The sequence below is a fragment of the Poecile atricapillus genome, chromosome 10 (genome assembly GCF_030490865.1).
Source record: "Poecile atricapillus isolate bPoeAtr1 chromosome 10, bPoeAtr1.hap1, whole genome shotgun sequence".
NCBI lineage: Eukaryota > Metazoa > Chordata > Aves > Passeriformes > Paridae > Poecile > Poecile atricapillus.
This window is the reverse complement of record NC_081258.1, coordinates 4,129,491-4,148,510: the sequence shown is the minus strand read 5'-3', so window position 1 is coordinate 4,148,510 and position 19,020 is coordinate 4,129,491. Positions and strand designations below refer to the sequence as shown.

At 45.7% G+C, this 19,020-nt stretch overlaps 1 protein-coding gene across 1 annotated transcript in view; it reads right to left on the bottom strand.

The window, feature by feature from the left end:
* Positions 1 to 2,115: 2,115 nt before the first annotated feature.
* The window catches only part of SLC7A10 (solute carrier family 7 member 10), a 38,173-nt gene continuing 21,268 nt past the window's right edge, over positions 2,116 to 19,020 (bottom strand). The window contains exons 2-11 of the mRNA XM_058846226.1: positions 18,506 to 18,710; positions 12,739 to 12,890; positions 11,903 to 12,028; positions 10,824 to 10,977; positions 9,146 to 9,269; positions 8,946 to 9,049; positions 7,827 to 7,923; positions 4,285 to 4,434; positions 3,847 to 4,024; positions 2,116 to 2,240 (exon numbers count right to left, since the gene is read on the bottom strand). Coding sequence (XP_058702209.1) covers positions 2,116 to 2,240; positions 3,847 to 4,024; positions 4,285 to 4,434; positions 7,827 to 7,923; positions 8,946 to 9,049; positions 9,146 to 9,269; positions 10,824 to 10,977; positions 11,903 to 12,028; positions 12,739 to 12,890; positions 18,506 to 18,710 — 1,415 coding nt within the window. The remainder of the gene's footprint in view (positions 2,241 to 3,846; positions 4,025 to 4,284; positions 4,435 to 7,826; positions 7,924 to 8,945; positions 9,050 to 9,145; positions 9,270 to 10,823; positions 10,978 to 11,902; positions 12,029 to 12,738; positions 12,891 to 18,505; positions 18,711 to 19,020) is intronic.

The window sequence follows — 19,020 nt, the reverse complement described above, 5'->3', positions numbered from 1 at the left end:
CCACACCAAAACTTAGCAGTTCTGAAAGCAATCAGTATTTCTGATGCTGGAATACATTTCATTTTCCCACTAGCTAGTAAAGGTACTGAAAGAATTAATCTGTTGAAAATTATACCTCAGAAAGTGGATTTTGAGCTATGGAAAAGGAGACGTAGTCATGAGAGCCTCTGACAGTACTTAAAGGTTCAGGTGCTGCTTAGCCACAGGGAGCTCTGCTCTGAACTTTTTTTAAAAGCAAGCTGATTATTTATGATTTCTATTTGCAAACTACATATTCATTCTATTATTTAAAATGTGAAATCTTTCTGTACCTGTGTGCACACAAAACCACACCTTTTTTCCTAGCTAAATATATATTTTAATCTCTTATAGTTTACAGGTTTATACAAAGAATGTTTCTTTTTAGTGTCTACCATCTGAAAGTTTGGAGAGAGATGAATAGGATTTTAATATATAGATATTATTATTATTATACTACAAAAGTATTTCTGAATAATTAACTAAGAGATAACAAATCCATAATTTTTGTGCCAGGGCCATGGAAAGATACTTTTAAAATTACATTCAGATGGCTGTTACCAAGGCTACTGAATGTGATAGGTTTTGTTTTCAAATACTGCCAAAGAAAAGTAGCTCAGAGCTGTTCTCACATTTTGCATTTTCAGAAGATTCCCTGGTGTGAAAGTGGCCATATTGCTACAGCAGCAAATCTCTATATATTAATTGAATGAGATTTTTTTTTTCCTAGTGTACAAATAAAATATGCAAAACACTTTCTAAGGAGCATCTGATGTGTGAGTGGTTTAGGCTTGGTTGAGCAGAGCTGAGCTGGGGGATTGGTCTCTGAAGCACCTGACACATCCAGACAGGAGATCAGGCTCCTTTCCTGTGTTTCCTCTGAGCTCCACTGCTGAGCCTGCTCAAACCTCTCCGTGTCTCCCTCCATCCTCCCCAGCTGGCACCTGGATCATGCTGAGCCTCATGCAGGAGTTCCTCAGGGTGCAGGAACCCCCTCCACCTGCACAGCAGAGCTTGAAAACTGAGATACTTGAGATTTAGATCACTACAAACCTGAGATACTTGAGATTCACATCACTACAAACCTGAGATACTTGAAATTTAGATCACTACAAACCTGAGATACTTGAGATTTAGATCACTACAAACCTGAGATACTTGAGATTTAGATCACTATAAAACAGAGATACTTGAGATTTAGATCACTACAAACCTGAGATACTTGAGAATTATATCACTCCAAACCTGAGATACTTGAGATTCACATCACTACAAACCTGAGATAGTTGAGATTTAGATCACTATAAACCTGAGATACTTGAGATTTAGATCACTATAAAACAGAGATACTTGAGGTTCAGATCACTACAGACCTGAGACAGTTGAAGTTCAGATCACTACAGACCTGAGATCCTGAAGATTTAGATCACTACAAATCTGAGATACTTGAGGTTTAGCTCACTATAAAACTGAGGTGCTTGAGGTTCAGATCACTACTTGAGTGTCTGTTTTCCTGCATCATCACAGAATGTCTCTGGAGTGGTGCAGATGATTGTTGGTGTTGCAGCTGTCTCTGGTCTGTGCTCACCCTGCCCCGGCTCCTCCAGGCGTGTGAAGGGCTGATCCTGTGGGTTGTGACTTCCATGCCTCGTGTTTTGTGTCCCACCCAGGGACAGCAAGAGGTCTCCTCGCTTTCTCTTGATTTCTGTTTTGTGTTGGGAACTGCCCTAGTTTTGAAATGCTTAAACTTGTATGTCTCTGGTGGACCCTCATGGTGACTAAAATCAGTATTCTGGAGCTGTGTCTGTGCTGCTTTCCCCTGCTGAGCAAGAACACTGCCAGAAAAAAACCCAACCAGCGCCTTATTTTAAGTTTTATTTCTTTTTTTTCCTTTCTTTTTTTTGTTTTTTTTCTTTTTTTTTCTTTTCTTAGGGAATAACTAAAAGCTACAGAGGCCATAAAGGATGTAGCTCATTTTACGGGCTTCGCTATTGGTGCTCTAAAACAATTTTTTTTTTTTTCCAGAGAAACTTTTTTTTTTTTCAAAAATCAGCATGTAAACAAGAAGCCACTTCAGCCTCCAAGGCCACGCTGCTGTTATTTCCTCACTGCTGTGTCGCTCACCAGCCGCCAGGAGTGGGCTGAGGACGCCTCCTCCTCAGCACTTGCACACTGAGGGTACACCACAAAGCACAGCTTCTGCCCCCAGCACGTCATGGACTCTGCAAGGAGAACATGCCAGGGGTTAATGGGGATGCTCCAGCTCTTCTGAGCAAATGTGGGGAGCTGGAGCGAGTGCACAGCCCTGCCCCAGAGCCCCAGGGATCACACTGTGCCTGCAGCCGGGGCACAGCACGCTGGGAAAGGTTTAGGGATACATTCCCCAGCCCCCAGAGAGCTGCCAGTGCTGCCATGGCAGGCTGAGGGGATTGGGGTGGGGTGGGGATGGGATGGGAATGGGGATGGATGGGGATGGATGGGGATGGATGGATGGGGATGGATGGATGGGGATGGGGATGGATGGGGATGGATGGGGATGGATGGATGGAGATGGGGATGGATGGGTGGGGATGGGGATGGATGGAGATGGGGATGGATGGATGGAGATGGGGATGGATGGATGGGGATGGATGGATGGATGGGGATGGATGGATGGATGGGGATGGGGATGGATGGGGATGGATGGATGGGGATGGATGGATGGGGATGGATGGATGGGGATGGATGGATGGATACGGATGGATGGATATGGATGGATGGAGATGGATGGATGGAGATGGATGGATGGAGATGGGGATAGGGATGGATGGGGATGGATGGATGGGGATGGGGATGGATGGATGGGGATGGGGATGGATGGATGGAGATGGGGATGGGGATGGATGGATGGATGGATGGAGATGGGGATGGATGGATAGATGGAGATGGGGATGGATGGATGGAGATGGGGATGGGGATGGATGGAGATGGGGATGGATGGATGGAGATGGATGGATGGAGATGGATGGATGGGGATAGGGATGGATGATGGATGGATGGATGGAGATGGATATGGATGGATGGATGGATGGATGGAGATGGGGATGGATGATGGATGGATGGAGATGGGGATGGATGGATGGAGATGGGGATGGATGGAGATGGGGATGGATGGATGGAGATGGATGGATGGGGATAGGGATGGATGATGGATGGATGGATGGAGATGGATATGGATGGATGGATGGATGGATGGATGTCAGCCTGGCTGCAATGACCACTGGCTGTGGGGAGCTGCTGGCAGCAGAGCCAATTGCAGCTGATGGAAACCCTCCAGTCAGAGCAGAGGGCTGCACTGTGCTTGTTTGAACGTCCTCACCTTGGAGCAAAGTGATCAAAAATCAAATACAACCAAAACATAAAAGACTATTTGCAGTTTTAATTTTACACGAGGGATAATGTAAGGCTTTATAAGAAACTTGAGTTTGAGCTAGTTCACAGGGCTTGGTGCACAGTGGAGGAAGGCAGGACAAAGGACAGACAAACTCCTCAGTCCCTTTGTGATTGCTCATTTAGCCTCCCCGTGTGTAAAGTGACCCCGGGGTGTTTGCCACAGGACAGGCTGCTGTGAGCAAGCCGAGTGGATGGGCACAGAGGCATCAGAGGAGGCAAACTCACCCAGGAGTGAGCAAAACATCAGCCCAAAGAAAAGCACTGCCCAGCCACTTTGTGTCCAGGGGCTGCCCCGGGCTGGGAGTGGTGGCCAGCCTCATCCAGGTGTTTTTCTGGCTGTTCTGGGGCCAGTGTGTCAGAGCTGGGAGGGCAGGGAGGCACATGGTGCTGCCTTACCTATTAGCCTATTTACACACTTTGGTTTATTTCTCCAGTAGACTCCGAGGAAAAACACTGGCACTCCGGTTAAAATGATAATTAGTCCAACCCCACAGACCACCGGCTCAGAGTACAAGCTGAAGATCAGCAGAAATGCCCAAAACGCCAGGTAAGTGATGGGGATGAGGAGGTTCACCTAGAGGAGAGAGCAGAGCAGGACTGTGCAGAGCAGGAGCAGTGGCTGCCAGGTTGAGATGGGCTGCAGGGACTGCAGGCTCCAGCCCCCCCAGGCTGTGCCCCCCTTCCCTCCTCCCTGCCCATCCCAAATTCACCAGAGATCTGCCTCTGTGTCCTTCCTTTGCACTAATGACCCTTGGGGACATGGCTCAGGAGCTGTTCCCATCCCACCCTTTGCATCACTACTGCAGCCACGAAATTTAGCTTTAACAGTATCACCTTGATAGGTCTGAAGATTTTGGGTTTCTTCCAGCGTAAAACAATCAGGCCTATAATGGTCACTCCATAGCAGAGGTAGTTAATAAATGACACGTAGTTGATTAGTGTGTATGTGTCTCCAACAAGCATGATGATGAGTGTGGCCAAACACTGCAAAGAGAGGAGCATAGCCTTCTTCAGCCATTACCAGAAAAGGTAGCTTAGAAACAACAAAACACAGCAAAGATCCCATTAAAGCATTAAAAATCCTTTTGTTTATGGCAGCTGCTGGGCATGTGCTGCCTCCTGTGGCTCTGTTCCTTATCCCCAGGCTGTGCCACCAGGGCTGGGGCTAAATGGGGATTTAGGGTGATTTGGGGCATGCTGAAAACAGAGACTAGAGGGTCTGTTTATAAATACCTGGGGTGCTGGCACAGGTGTCTCTGCTGCCCATGACTGGGCAGGGAAGGCTGGCAAATCTCCCACTCCACCCTTTTCTGTTAAATGTTTTAAAAGCTACTGAACCTTATGGTGAGGACTCCAGGTGAAAGGGTTTCTTAGACTTAACATGTTGTGTTTCAGGTGCTCTGTATATTATAAAGAATTAGAGGTTTGCCCTTTCTCCTGCTGGCTCATGTCACAGCTGATCAGCATCATCAATCTTATGAGCATTACTAATGTTTGGAAATTGGCAGGTGGATGGTGGAAATTTCCATGCTTTTGCTTGCTTTTTTGAACTCTGTGTCTGCCTAATACTGATAAGGAATTGATTTTCACCTTTTTTGCTTTTATATACTCTCTGTATTCTGTACACATGTATTTGTAGCACTGTAGCCTGGTATAGCATTCATAGCAAGCTTTCTACCTACTCTGTTAGACAGAAAGACAAAATAAATTCCCCAGTGGCTCCAAGGTGGGGGTCCAGGTTTAGATTATCTGGGAAGCCAAGGTTGAAATTCGCTTTCTGAGACACTTTTTCATTAACAAGTTTAGTTCCTATCTAAGAGTAGGGGGGTAGGGGGAATTCTGAAAGGGTTTAACTGAGGGGGAATTACCTCATCATTTATGCCTCTAATTGGGGATTCTTGTCAGTTATGCTAATTTGCCACAATATAAAAATTGTACACACTTTATGTTACATGTGCATCTTTGTTGCTTTCCACCTAGCGAGTTGTGCACCTAAGGGTCCTCATAAAGGACTTTTTATCACCTAACAGTGTTTAGCTTTTGGTTTTAGGAGCAGTAAAAAGGCATCAATACTGTAGAGCCAGGAGAGCTGACTTGGGGACCAGGGCACTGCTCCTCGAGTCCCCACCCCATCTTTGGTACCACAGGGGCTGAGCACTCACCTGCACAAATACCAGTGAACACTGCCTGCTGGAGCCCAGAGCCTCAGGGAAACTAAATATCCAAATCTCTTCAGAGAGTGCTCAAGATTTTGGTTTGTGTTGATCCAGGCTCTCTTTGTGCTTATGTCCTTTTCTCTTAGCTGTTTCAACAGTAAATTCCACCCAGGAGGGAAGGTTTCTGCACCTCCAGCACCAGGAATTAAGCACCAGCACAAGCAAACACCCTGTTGGTCCCTGTGTTCCCCTATCCAAAGCCTTGCAGGCTTGGCAGGGGCATTTCAACACCTTGAACTGTCTCACCACAAAATGGATTTAAAGTTGAGCACCATCTCGTATTGCTCCGGTATAACACAGTCACTGCTCTCCCCTGCAGTGTGTCATGTGTGTGTACAGCTCTCTACTGCCACTGAGGACCTTTTTTGTCACTTGGAGTGGCAGGATTCCATGTGTGGGTGACACTGATGTGTCAGATCTACTGTGGCTCGTGGCTGGAGAGGGGGTGCTGCCCTCCTGATGGCCTGGGGAGCCAGCTGCTCCCTCCCACCTTGCAAAAAACCTGCAGTCTAAATTCTGCATTTAGCTTGGCCCCTTGATTATTGGAAGTAAAATAGAAAATCAGTAAAAATAAAGGTCTCACTGGTAGTGTTGAAATAAGCATTCTTCATGTACAAACAAACTTCTCTCCATGCAGAGAGCTAGGTGTGATTCAGCAGAAGAGAAAAGGAACCTGATGTATTCATTAGGTTTGCCCAAAGTGTGGCCCTGTTTGCTGTTGTAGCTGCCTACACTGTAGTATTATTATCTTTCTATTTCTTCAGAAATAAATATTTCCCAGAAGCATTTGATGTGCACTGAGCTGCACTAGAACACCTTCCAATGATGAATTAATAACCATGCTCGTTCTGTGACCTGCACTGTGATTCAGGGGGGGACAGATGCCACTGATATCAAAACCATGAGGGCCATCCCACCATGGCTGCCCAGCGCAGTTTACCCTAAACCTTCAATGTCTGTGATGGGGCACTGAGCCCCAGGAACGCTGTAAAACCTCAGCAAGGTGCATATTTTGTTATGAAAGTGGAATCAGCAGGAGGTTTATTTGGAAATTTTTTATGGGTGTATTGTGCCAGAATTGCTGTTAGAGCTGGGAGATGTGTCAACATGCATCTTTCTGGTGCATCTGGGGTCAAACCCTCGTGGTTTTGATATCAGTGGCAAATCTGCAGTTGGCAGCTATTGGTGCAGCCAAGATTTCCAGCAAAAGCCCTTTGGGGAATTCCTTTGTTTGGGCCCTGTGGCCATGGACAGCAGCAGTGCGAATCATTTTCCTCTTTATCATCTTCTCTGCCACTGTAAAAGCCATCACACATTCTAGTTTCACTATTGGTAAAAGCACATGAAGCTCTGTTTCAAATAATAACTTCCCAAAGTCATTAGTAGTGTGGGAATTTATGCTGTCTAAAGAGTGAGGGGAATCTTTTTCCCTGGGAAAGCACACGGGAGCACACCATGCAGCAGGACCAGCCCCCCTCCCTCCCAGCAGCTGGAGAGTTGGGGTCTGGTCTTTGCAGGTGACCTCTTGTCTGCCTGATGTTCCCTTCAGCAGATGCTTTACTCAGGGCCACTGCAGTCGTTGTCCCTACTTAATTTTTTGGTCTGTGGAAAGGAATATCTGTGGTGCTCAGAGATCTGCCTGGCTACCCCTCACGAGATGTCCTGGCTGTTGAAAGTAATTTTAGGAGCACTTTGTCCTTTCCCTGGGACTCACCATACCCCTGGCTTGGGTGGCAGGACCTAAAGCAGCCTTGCCTGAGTGGGATCAGCAGCGATGCTGGAGATTTCCAAATGCCAGTGGGAAACAATTGGCCCAAGGAACTTGTCTTTCCTTAAAGGAAGTATCTCTGATTCAAAAGCCAGCCCCTGTCTCTTGCTGCAGGACAGGAGTTGATGAGCTTACACTGTAGCTCAGGTCATGAGGGGAACCCTTCAGGTGTCAGGGGGGTTGGAAAAGCAGGAATTATTTCCGAGGCTGGAGGCTGCTTCTCTCTGGGGCATTTGGAGCTGCTCAGCTGGCACCTAGCAGCTGCACCTCAGGGTGACCCAGTGCTCCTCTTCTGGGGTAAAAACACATCTCAAGGGTTTTTCCAGCTCATCTCTCAGTGGTTTAGTGTTTGTGACAGCAGGTTAGGTGGTGGCACAGCAGGGATAACTTACACAGATGAGAAGGGCAGGAATGGGCGTGCAGTGCTTGACGTGGATCATGGCGAGCAAACTTGGCAAATGGCCCTCTCGAGCACCAGAGAAACACAGCCTGGAAATAAGAAGGGTCATGATGAATCCACTGGGTGTGCAACAGCCTCTCCAGTCCCTATCATACAACACCTCTTATCTCAACCACCTGCTCTGGCCTTCTCATGGAGGGGAGCTGTGGCTGCAGCTGCAGGGACAGCCAGAGACTGTCCCCTGGGGAAAGGTATTTAAACTAAAGCCTCCAGTATACAGGGCCTTTAACAGCTGATATCACCTGGGAAAAGACCTGCTCTGAGATGCCAAAATACCTCTGAGGACTATCTGCTGGCCAGTGTTGTCTCTTTACCCAGTGAGGGATGAATGCTCTGAAGGTTGTGTGGGTATTTACAGTGCCAAAAGGGGCTTGGGTAAGGTTTGACACTCCTTAGCATTTCACTTCCAAGTGTACAGCCTGTTACAGATGCACTCTGATTTATTGCATTTCATCATGCCCGTGAAAGGGCTGGCATAAATAACTTTCCCAAGGTACTTCAGCCCTTTCCTCAAAAAACTTTATATCTTCTAAACTAAATTCAGACAGGTCAGTTATTTTAAACAGACTTTATTGATTACAGTCATACAGACTTTACAGATTCTGGCCCAGCTATCAGCAGTGTGCATGCAAAGCATCTTGCTTGAAAGGTGATTTTCCAGCATGGGTGTGAAAATGCCTGAGTTCAGCACCAGGCCCTAAAACTCCTCTCTGAGCAAAGCACAGTTTAGCTGTGAGCTACTGGAACTTTATTGATATAAAATTACTTTGGTTCCATGCTAAAGCTGTGTTTGGCTCTTACTGTGAATTATTCCACATCTTCAAACACTTTCAATAACTCCTGAGGATTAATTTGCAAGAAATTCCATGAATCAATATTACATTTGCTGATTTGAAACAGAATAATTCGTAACTGATTGTATCAACACACCCAACAACAAACTCATGCTCTACAACATCCAAAATGTCTAGCTAGCATTTCTCTAGCAAATGCAATTAAAACAGCCCCTCCCCAAATTAGATAATGTTCATAAAATTGTACTCCATCTAACCTTGATGAGGTAAAAAGGTATCCATTTATTCCTCCAAATGTAGATAGGGCCACTGAGACTGGCATAACCCAGGAAAAATAGCCCAGTAACTTTTCACCAAATGTCTAAAGCAACAGAAGGCAGAGAAACTGAAATACACTGCAAAGCACAGTACCGAAATCAAAGTGTATTTTGTACATCCAGGGAATGGTTTTACTTACTACCGCCACAGCGTTGGAGGACAAGAGCTCTTGGGGTGACATGGCAGTGAAATATGCAATGTTGGTGAACGTATACACAAATGTCACCAATGGGATGGATATGAATATGGCACGAGGTAGGTTCCTAATAAAAGAATTAGGAGGGTAGATAAGAAATTACAATCATGCACAGCAAGACCACAATAACTGTACGGCCTGGGGATGGTCACTTTGTCTGGAGGGAAGCTTCCCTCAGCTCTCTGCTCCCCTGCATGTTCAAAAGCCCTGGGAAATGTGTCTGCAGCCTGGGAGCAGGACACCACCAGCTCCCTTTGGGCTCTTGGCTGGGATTGGGACACAGAGTTACTGAAACATGAAACATCCCTTTCCCAAAAGCCCTGGCTGCTGGCAATGGGGTGGAATAAAATGTCTTGCTTTGCTTTGCCTTCCCCTGCTCTGAAAAGGGGGAAGCTGCTCTGTTGTTCAGCTGCTGCCCTGGCCCATTGTGCACCACAAACCTGCTGTGGTCACACAACACATGTGTACAACATCCTGGCAGCTCACAGGATACAGATGGACTTGGTCTCCAATCCAGAGACCTTCTCAGAGGTGGACACCTGAACTGGTCTTTATCTAACATCATGCATTTTTCTCTGTGTGTCAGATTTGGAATAAAGAGCTTTTAGAAAGTGTGTTTAACCTTGTGAATTTGAATAAATTTAATAAAGGTAGGAAGTGGTTTTGGTTATCCACTTTTTTTTTAATACTTTAATTTCTCCACTAAGGCTGCATTAAAAAAATCCATTAAATTTAATCAATTGCATAAAAAAGTGCCATTTGCTCCATTCTCTCTTTCTTTCTCAACTAAGGCCATATATACTTTATTTAACTAACAACTTTTTCTTATTATTCAGCTTTGAAACCGTGATGGTCCATTAAAATATTGTTGAGATTTCTGGAAATACCCTTTGCCACTCACTGGTGTGCACAGGTGCTCATAAGGCTGTAGCTTTAAGTCATTCTCATCCAAGCTTACCTTTATTTATTACATCCAATGTAATAGCTTACATTTCTTCTTGTTTAATTGCTGTGTGCATTGGATGCCCAGAAGTAAATAATGCTCCAAGAGCTGCTCTTGACATTTGTCATTCCACTTTATTAACTCAGAAATGTTGAAACATTTGAGCTGTGCTGAACTAAAATTCCCTTTCCCTCCAGCCTGCTTGTGATAAATCCTTTCCAAGCCCTTCCCACACCCAGGTCAGCAGTGAAAATTGCCTTGGCAGGCTGGTGTCCACAGCTGTGCTGGGGCAGAGTGCCACCCTCACTGCACAACTCATCTCTTTCAGAGCTCTGTGCGAGACCTTGGGATGAAAAAGCAAAGCAGCTTCCAGGATAATTCAACTCTTTAATGACAAAGAAGACTCTTCCTGTAGACACTTGTGTGGTGTCTCATCCATGGTTAATTGAATATGATTGAATAGTCACATAGAGATACTGCCTTGTCTATAAGCTGCTTTGATTCAGTGCAATATTTTCATTTCAGTGTTTCTGTAACTTGCCTGCTATCTGTTCTAAACAAAACTCCAGTCCCACAGCCACAGAATGACATTGCAGCATCCTGTGAAAGGAGTGATACAACCAGACAGCTGCAGCGTCTCAGCACTTCAAGAAGAGCATCATGGAAATGGGTACTTGCCTGCGGGGATCAACCAGCTCTTCTGTTACGTAGTTCAAGAAGTTCCAGCCACTGAATGCAAAGGACCCTTGAAGAAAAGCTAATGCTAGATGCCCCACGGATGGAGTCATCCAAAATTTGAAGGCACTGCTTGGTGTCAGCTCTTTGTAGTTTCCTGCACAGAGAGCGCAAGCCAGATGTTAGGCCATGCCTTCCTACCTCACACACTTTAAAAGAGGTAAATTTCTGCTTTTTATTCTTTATTGGAACTGAGAGCTCATGCTGTTCACCTCACCATGGGCTGACATAGCAGTGTCCTGGTGAGGCAATCTGCAGGTGCCCTTCACCACCTCTGTATCTCTCATGAGACCCCTTGGCAACCTGCACTGTCTGAGGGTGGATCCTTGGCACTGTAAATCCCTGCCTGCTCTTATTGTGATTTTCTTTTACAAGAGTTTGGTGTTGTTTAGTAGAAATCCTTGAAAATAAAGTGTCTATGGGCCTGAAAGATTTGTTAAGACTGTAGGACTAGTACCACTGAAAAACCAAGTTTTCTGCTCTTTGTAAATGTCGTATTTCTTTGTCCTTTATATGACTCATCCTACACATGATAAAAATATTATAAATATTTGGTGCTTTTGGCTTTCCAGTAACTGGTGAATTGGTGAGACATTTTTCACCTATGTTTAATCTTATAAGTGACTTTTTGTAGGAAAGTGGACTAGTGCCTGAAATGAAGCAGATATCTTCCTGCCCTAGGCAAAGCACTGCTTATTCATTTTACATCCAGAGCACTTCAAATTCAAGGAATGCACAACAGATTAAAAAATTTTAAGTAACTATTCCAAAACTTTGTGAGCTGCTCTCCTTTATTCTATCAAATCCTACAAGGTGGGCTGGAAAGGGACTTTTCTAAGGGGACACAGCTGATTTCTCCTTTGTGCCACGCTTTCCACAGCTGTGTCAGTATGCAATTGCACAGCTTGGCAAATCCCAGCACACCTTCAGGTCAGTTTGCAAGGAGGAAACATTGAAGTAAGTGGGAAAAATCAAGTCTCTCAACAGTACCATACCAATGTTAGAGCTGTCTCACAGAGTACCTTTAAAGATCTGTATGAAGCCCACAATAATGATAAGGGTCAGGGCTAAGAGCTTTCCTGCTGTAAATATATCCTGAATGCGCGTTGCCCATCGCACACTGGAGCTGTTCACCCAGGTCAGGAGGACTGGAGAGCAAAAGACTGAATTCAGTGAAATGAAATTATGTTTATTTAAGAGCATACAGTCAAGATATTGAAAAACACACGCATGTTCCTGCAGGGAGCTCTAGGGTGGCCAGTAACGAGGGTGAAGAGGAGCATTGCCTTTCCCAAGGAGACTCCCAGCTGCAGGGGCACCCCTGGCAGCCACAGCCCCAGGAACTGTTCCTGAACAGTGCCCAGTGTGCAAGGATCATTGCCTCCCCACAGAAACTGTGGAAGTCTTCAGTCCTGGAGCTCAGGTTTGCTTCTGCTGGCTCCAGAGGTGACTGATGCAGAGCTGGCTGCACGCTGCCCTCTGCACACTCACGTTTGTCAGTGTGCAGGAAGAGCAAGAAGAGCAGGAAGGGCTCAGAGGGTGCTGGGTCACCTGTGCCAGGTGCCCTTGGTTCTGCAGGGAGCACAGCACTGTCCCATCCCACCTGCTCACCTGCCACCACCCTCCCTGGACCTGCAGGGATTGGGGTGCCTTTGTGCCTCCCTCCAGACCACTGCACTGGATGCAGGCAGGTGGAAAGGGCCAGAATATCCCACACCAGTCACATTTCCTTTCCTGGGACCTCCCCACTGGCCTCTGGAGCTGTGGCCCTGACCCCAGCCTGCCTGGAGTGGCCCCTCAAGTGGTCCCTCGTAAAACCAGGGCAAGATTTGTGTGTGTGCAGGAAGCAAATACTCACGTAAACACACCATGGAGAGGATCCTAGAGGCATTATAGGGAGGAATGCAGTTAGGGAAGACGGGCTGCAGGACATAGTTTGAGAAGGTCAGGGCAATGACAGCCAGGCTAGTCGGGTACATGATGAGCACTGCGCTCCACAGCAGCAGAAACCTGGGAAGACAAGGAAAAGCACAGGAAAGCAGTGCTGGTGCTGTGCTGGAGGAGACAACACACACTCAGCTGTGCATAACACACCAGGGCTGAGCACCTTCATCCTGGGCACACAGAGCTCTCTCCTCATCCCTTTCCCCACATTCCCAGCACAATCTGCATGTTAAATGAAACACTGTAAAGCAAAGCATGCTTTAGGGATGTGTGGAAGAGCGAGGATTATGACCAGCAGGCAGGTTTTGATTTAACTGTGTGTCTAGATGGAAGGAGCTCTGTTGGGTTAGGACAGCAGTCCCTAACTCTTGGGGCTGCTACAGCTCCCTGCTGCTCAGTGTGAGGGTTTCTTGTCACTGCTGGTGCTGGCTCTGTGACCCAGAGCAGGGCAGAGCAGTGCTGCAGTATTTTGTGATGGATCTGCTTAAGGTGACTGCACCCAACAAGGTATTGTGCCAACAGAAAGTGTGAGATAATTTGGGTTTTCATTCTGTGCAAAGGAAAAAGAAAAGTTAAAAAGGCAGCAGTGGATCAGGTTAGTCTTCAAAGATATTTGAAGTATTATTATTTCTATAGTGAGAAGCAATCATTGCAAGAAAGTGAAGGTTTTTTTGCCATGTATATCCACACACAGATACACACACAGCCATTCATTCACACCCATGCACAAATGTGCAGGGATGAGTGACACAAATGAGGATTTGAAGTGATATTTCTAAATAAAACAGTATAATCTATGGGTTGCTCTTTAGGGGGTGTGTTCCCTGCTTCCAGCCCTGTAAATCTGGCCCAGTTGGGAACCTCTCTTTGTGTCATTAACCTGGGGCTGCTGTTTGCTGGCTGCTCCTCTGCTGAGGTGGCAAATGTCTCACAGTCCCATCCTTCACTTTGCCTTCTTGTTGGGTACCTTCCCAACTGGTACTGTAGGTTTTTACAATAAACTCAGAAGATTTTGTCTTTCACTTGATTTTGATTTTTGTTTTGTTTTGTTTGTTTTTATATTTCTCAATTTCTAATGTTTTTCATTGTTGTTCAGAGCAGTTTTCCCCAGTGATTGCTTTGTGCTATTTGGTGTTATTGATGATGTACCCAGCTTGGGAAAGCTCTGCAGGTCCTGCTTGCTGAGTTAACTCAGCTGGTCCACACTGAAGAATAAATAGGACCTAAAGACTACAGTAACAATTTGCTGAGTGTGCTTGGGATACTGATGGTGCTGCCTGGGGTCAAGATGTTTGGTTTGGCTGTTGACTGGCAGGGCCTTTGGGGATTCCAGTTTTTCCCTGTCATGTTTATCCTCACCCACACAAATTATGTAGGCTGAGAATTGTGTAAAACTTGCAGTGGGGAGAATAAAAATGCTGTTTTGGGCAAAATTTGTTTCTGTGCTGTAATATGGAGTGTGGTATAGCTGCTATTGGGTAGAATTATGGTTTAATGGGAATGGATTATTTATGACAGTCACTGAATTGAAATGCAGGATTGGTAATGCAAATTAAAGCAAATGCATAATTTTAGCAGAGGGGGGACAAAGTTGCACTGTCAAATGTGAAGCCCAAGAGAGAGATGGCAATAAAACAAGAAGGAAGCTTGCCTAAGGTGTAGGCCCATTTTTATCGTGTTTCCACAGATAAGTTTTAATCAAAACCTGTTTCTGAGGAAAAGATCTCTGCACCGGTCACTCAGATAACATTCACATCCCTAAACAGCCAGCTGTGGGGACCAGGGTACAATGCTGGCCATGTGCTCACAGTGCCAGCAGCTGCCATGGGTGGGCAGGATGAGCACCTGGAGGCTCAGCTGCCTGGGAATGGCTGTCCCTGACTAAAATGGTTTCTGCAAGATGATGGGTGATGTTTGCTTGAGGCAGGGAGATGACACAGCATGGCAAACCTGGAATTACTTTGTTCTTCAGATGGCAAGTGGCAGAATTATTGCCCTGAGGGCTCAGCTATGGCACTGGAGATAGAACTCCACCCTTCAGCCTTCCACAGTTACTCAGTGGCTGTGATTACAAAAACAAGAGAAGTTCAATCTTCTCTTGTTGCTGAGTGAGAAGTGATCAGATCTTTAGAACAGGCTTGAGACAGCTGAATGAACAGAAAAAGGAAGATGTGGCTGGTTGTTTCAGATGGGTTTGGTTGGGTTTGTTTGTTTTCTGAACATGAGTTTGCATGAGCAATGTGAGCTCCTGCAGGTGCTGGTGGTGAAAGGGCTGGTGAAACAACCTCTCTGCCTGTATTCTAGCTACTGGCTGGGTGGCCTCTGCTGTGACTGGCTGTGGAGCCTGATCCAAAATTCATTGAAGGTGATGGCACACACTCCCATCAGCGTGCATACAGTGAGATATTGTCTACTCAGAGCCCATCCCCATCTTAGGAGCAGGCCAGAGTGAGTGGTGCCACGTGCTACCCTTGGGAAGCTGTGCCATTCATGTGGAGTGCCAGTCATCCCTGGACCAAAACTGAATTTTTTTGCATACTAATTTCCTCACCAGTGGAAAGAAATAAACATCTCATCTGGTTTCATCTGGGTCCTAAACAGTCTAGTGAACTTGGTGAAACTGGTTCTCAAATATCTGTCTGGGATGTGCCTATACTCCCACGAGGATCTCACATTAGGTATGTTATGGATTCAAAGCAGCCTGTGAAAATACAAAATTCCAGTGTACCCTCCTTGTGCATCATTAGCAAAAGAAAACAGTTTGAAACAGGTGCTAAAGTACGACTCACCTTAGTACAGGTCAGGAAAAACTGAACTGGTTTAAGCTGGGGCCAGTTTGAATACTATTAATGCCACCCTACATTGCTGAAAGATTAATGCCTTTGGAAAATTCAAACATTTTGCAATAACAAAAAAGAAACACAGAAGTGTATTTATAGTATTAAGTGTATTTAGAAGCATGTTATGCTTGCAGTTTAGAGTGACACTTATCAAAGCTTTGGGTGAAAACTTTCTGCAGATTGATTTTGATGAGGACATGTGTCCAGTCACCAGCATTCAGCTGTATTGATCAGAAACACACTGCAGGGTTTTTCATGAAGATGAATTTATTCATTGTCTTCTGCAAGAATACCTATTAAGCCTTTTATTTATCATTTGGGGTAATGTTCTTTTCATGACTTGAGAAGACTTGCTGGCCCATATGCATGTGAGGAGAGCTGTGCTCAGATGGCTCCTGCAGCACAGCCTGTGACACATTCCCTGCACTTTGTGTGCTCACACACAAAACCTATTTAAAACCAAAATTATTTCTAAATAGCGATGAAAGCAGGAGTTTTTCATTAGTACCAGATCAGAGCCTAGTAATACTGGAGCCCTTCCTCAGCTCTTCCTTTTCCCCTGGCCAGAGGAGCTGGGGAGTGTCTCTGTTCAGGGCTGTCTCCTGCCAAGGTTTGCCATCACCAGCACTTTTCACTTTTCAGCAGTGTTTCCTGCTGTCCTTGAGCTGTCCCAGAGCAAGGCTGCTGCTCTGCAGCCACAGCTCCTGCCAGCCCAGATGTCCTGCCTCTGTGATTCCATTCACCTGCTTACATCACACCTAGCAATGTGGCTTTTTAAATAAAAATTATATATAAATACTGCCAGACACAGGAGCTGGGGCATGTAGTACTCCAGTGGCTGCTACAACCAAATCAATATTTCTTTGTGCCTCATATCTATGCAGGAAAACATAATAAATGGGAGGATTTTGGGAACCAGGGACAAGACAACACCAGCAGAGTTGTTGTGGTGGGTACAGCGTGTGCTCTCATAACAAACACTGAATGCACCAAACCACCCGACTGCTCATGGGGAAAGGCAGATGCACCAAAACTTGGAGCACTGAGTTTGATGTGCTGGGCTGTGGAAGGATGAAATCAAAAGAGAGAAGCAGTGGTTTTACCTCAGGGGAGGCACAGTGCAGGCTCCTTTCAGCTCAGAGCGCCTGTGCAATTGCCAATGGTGACTGCACACCCCCTGTGTGGGAAGCTGGAGGTGCTTGAGAGGGCTTTACTGGAAAATATGACCAAATCCATCCTTTTTTACATCAAAACCTACCTGATGGCTTTTACCTAATGCAGCCCTTTGCCATAATAGTGGGATTATTTCTTGGGAGAAGAGCTAAAGTCTCTACACAGGAAGAATGGGAGCACTGCTTCCCTTTGGGTGACAGGCTGTGCTTTTTTGGTATTGCTTGTGCATTACAAGCCTGGACACCATGAAAGTGCTGCCCAAGAAGAATTTCCTGCCTTGGGAGGTGAGGCTGGGTAGTGATCCATCAGCTGGCATGTGGTTTGTTACAGCAGCTGCATAGCTTGGTGTTTGCAGGGACCAGGCAAGTTCTCTGAATGTGGCAGAGGGAGCTGAAGAACAATTTAAAGCCAGGTTTAGTTGTACTTGATTTCTAAGTAGTTTCATCCTCCCCCCCTAGAAAGCACAGTTGTTTTGGTTTTGTGGAAATCCCTTTCACAGTGATGTTCCAGGGATGGGATGTGCCATGGTCTGTGGGGTTCTGTGCTCTCAGTTCCCTGTCCCTGCTGCAGACACTGCTCCTGTGAGCAGGCAAGAGGGAAGGAAGCTGCTGCCTGCCTGCTGCAGTGCCCTGGAGAAGCAGGAGCTCCCCCTTGAGAGAACAAACCTCACTGGAGCTGAAATTAGGTTAACCAAGCCAATGTTGTTGTTGCCTCAGTCTGTTCTGTGATGCCAGTGTGGTTTTCCATGGAAAGCATGACATGGGACATGGATTTCCATGGGACAGCAGTCAGAGGAGAGGTTCCATCAACTAAGGGAACACAGACTTCATGAACCAGCATAAGGCAATGGCTTAAGTTGGACAAGCATCAGAAATGTCCCTTGTGACCAGGCATGTCTGTGATGCTGGCTCATTTTATAAGCTCATTTTCCATCTCACATGAGAAGGAATACTCTGGTTTGATGGGGGTTTTCTCCTTACTCTTTCTCTAGTTTTCTGTACTGGTGCTTATTTTTCTTAACCAAACTACCAGCATGTGGTATGGCCTCTCTACTCACAGTGAGAGAGCTGGTCAGAACATTCTGGTGCTTCTCTAGTAGTCTGTGAGTACAGGCTGACAGCTTAATTTATTGTGTTGAATTACATGAAAAAGTGCACACTCAAATAAAAATGATAACCCCCTCTCACTTGTCCCTTCCTCACTTGGCCACACTAATCCATCAGTAGTATTTTCAAAGAGAAATCCTTCCCTGAGTTAGCATTCCCCCACTCTCTGTATTTACACTGCTTGGTTATTCTGTGCAGCTGCAGCAAGTGAAGCAGCTTTGCTTTATTTCTGGAAAGTAGCTCCAGCCTGGCCTCCCTGATGGGTAAAGCTCTTCAGCACAAGGCACTGATCATTCACCACTCACACACAGATCACCTGGACACAGCATCACTCTTTTCTGCCATGGACTTGGAGGCAGTGAGGGAAGTGAAAGGATCTGTCACCTTCCCTTGGAGAGCAGCATTGTGTAGGGGCAATTTGGTATTTCTAACAGAGAACAGAAAGATTGATTTTGCTAAAGCATTTTTATTGACAAACACGATCTCTTCCAAGTCAGATGGCTTTCCCACACCAACCACACGACATAAATGTGTTTTCAAATTATAGAGATAGGGTACTTACCCAGCTAACCCACCAAAAATCTCTGTGACATAGGAATAATCCCCTCCCGATTTGGGGATGGTGACTCCCAGTTCAGCGTAACATAGCGAGCCCAGGGCAGCCACACCGCCACCAAGCACCCAAATAATGAGCGCCAGTCCCACCGAGCCAGCATGCTCCAACACTCCTTTCGGTGAAATAAAGATCCCAGAACCAATGATGTTACCTGGAAAGGACAATATGTTAGCAGTGAGGTAAAAGAAAAGAAACAGTTTGCTTTTATTTATTCATGAGAGGAATGATGGATTTGTCTTTACAAGCTGGTAGATAAAAGTAGCACTGAGAGATAAAAGAAACTATGGGAAGGATTCCACTGATTGATAAATGGAAAAAAAAGATATTTGCCTTTACAAGCAAACTGTAGGTTTGCTGATAAATGAAATTGGATATTGAAAGTTGCAAGAGACAATGGGGAAACACCATAAGCTCCTAAGAATTAAAAATTAGAGGGGAGGGTTGTACATTAGAGGGGAATC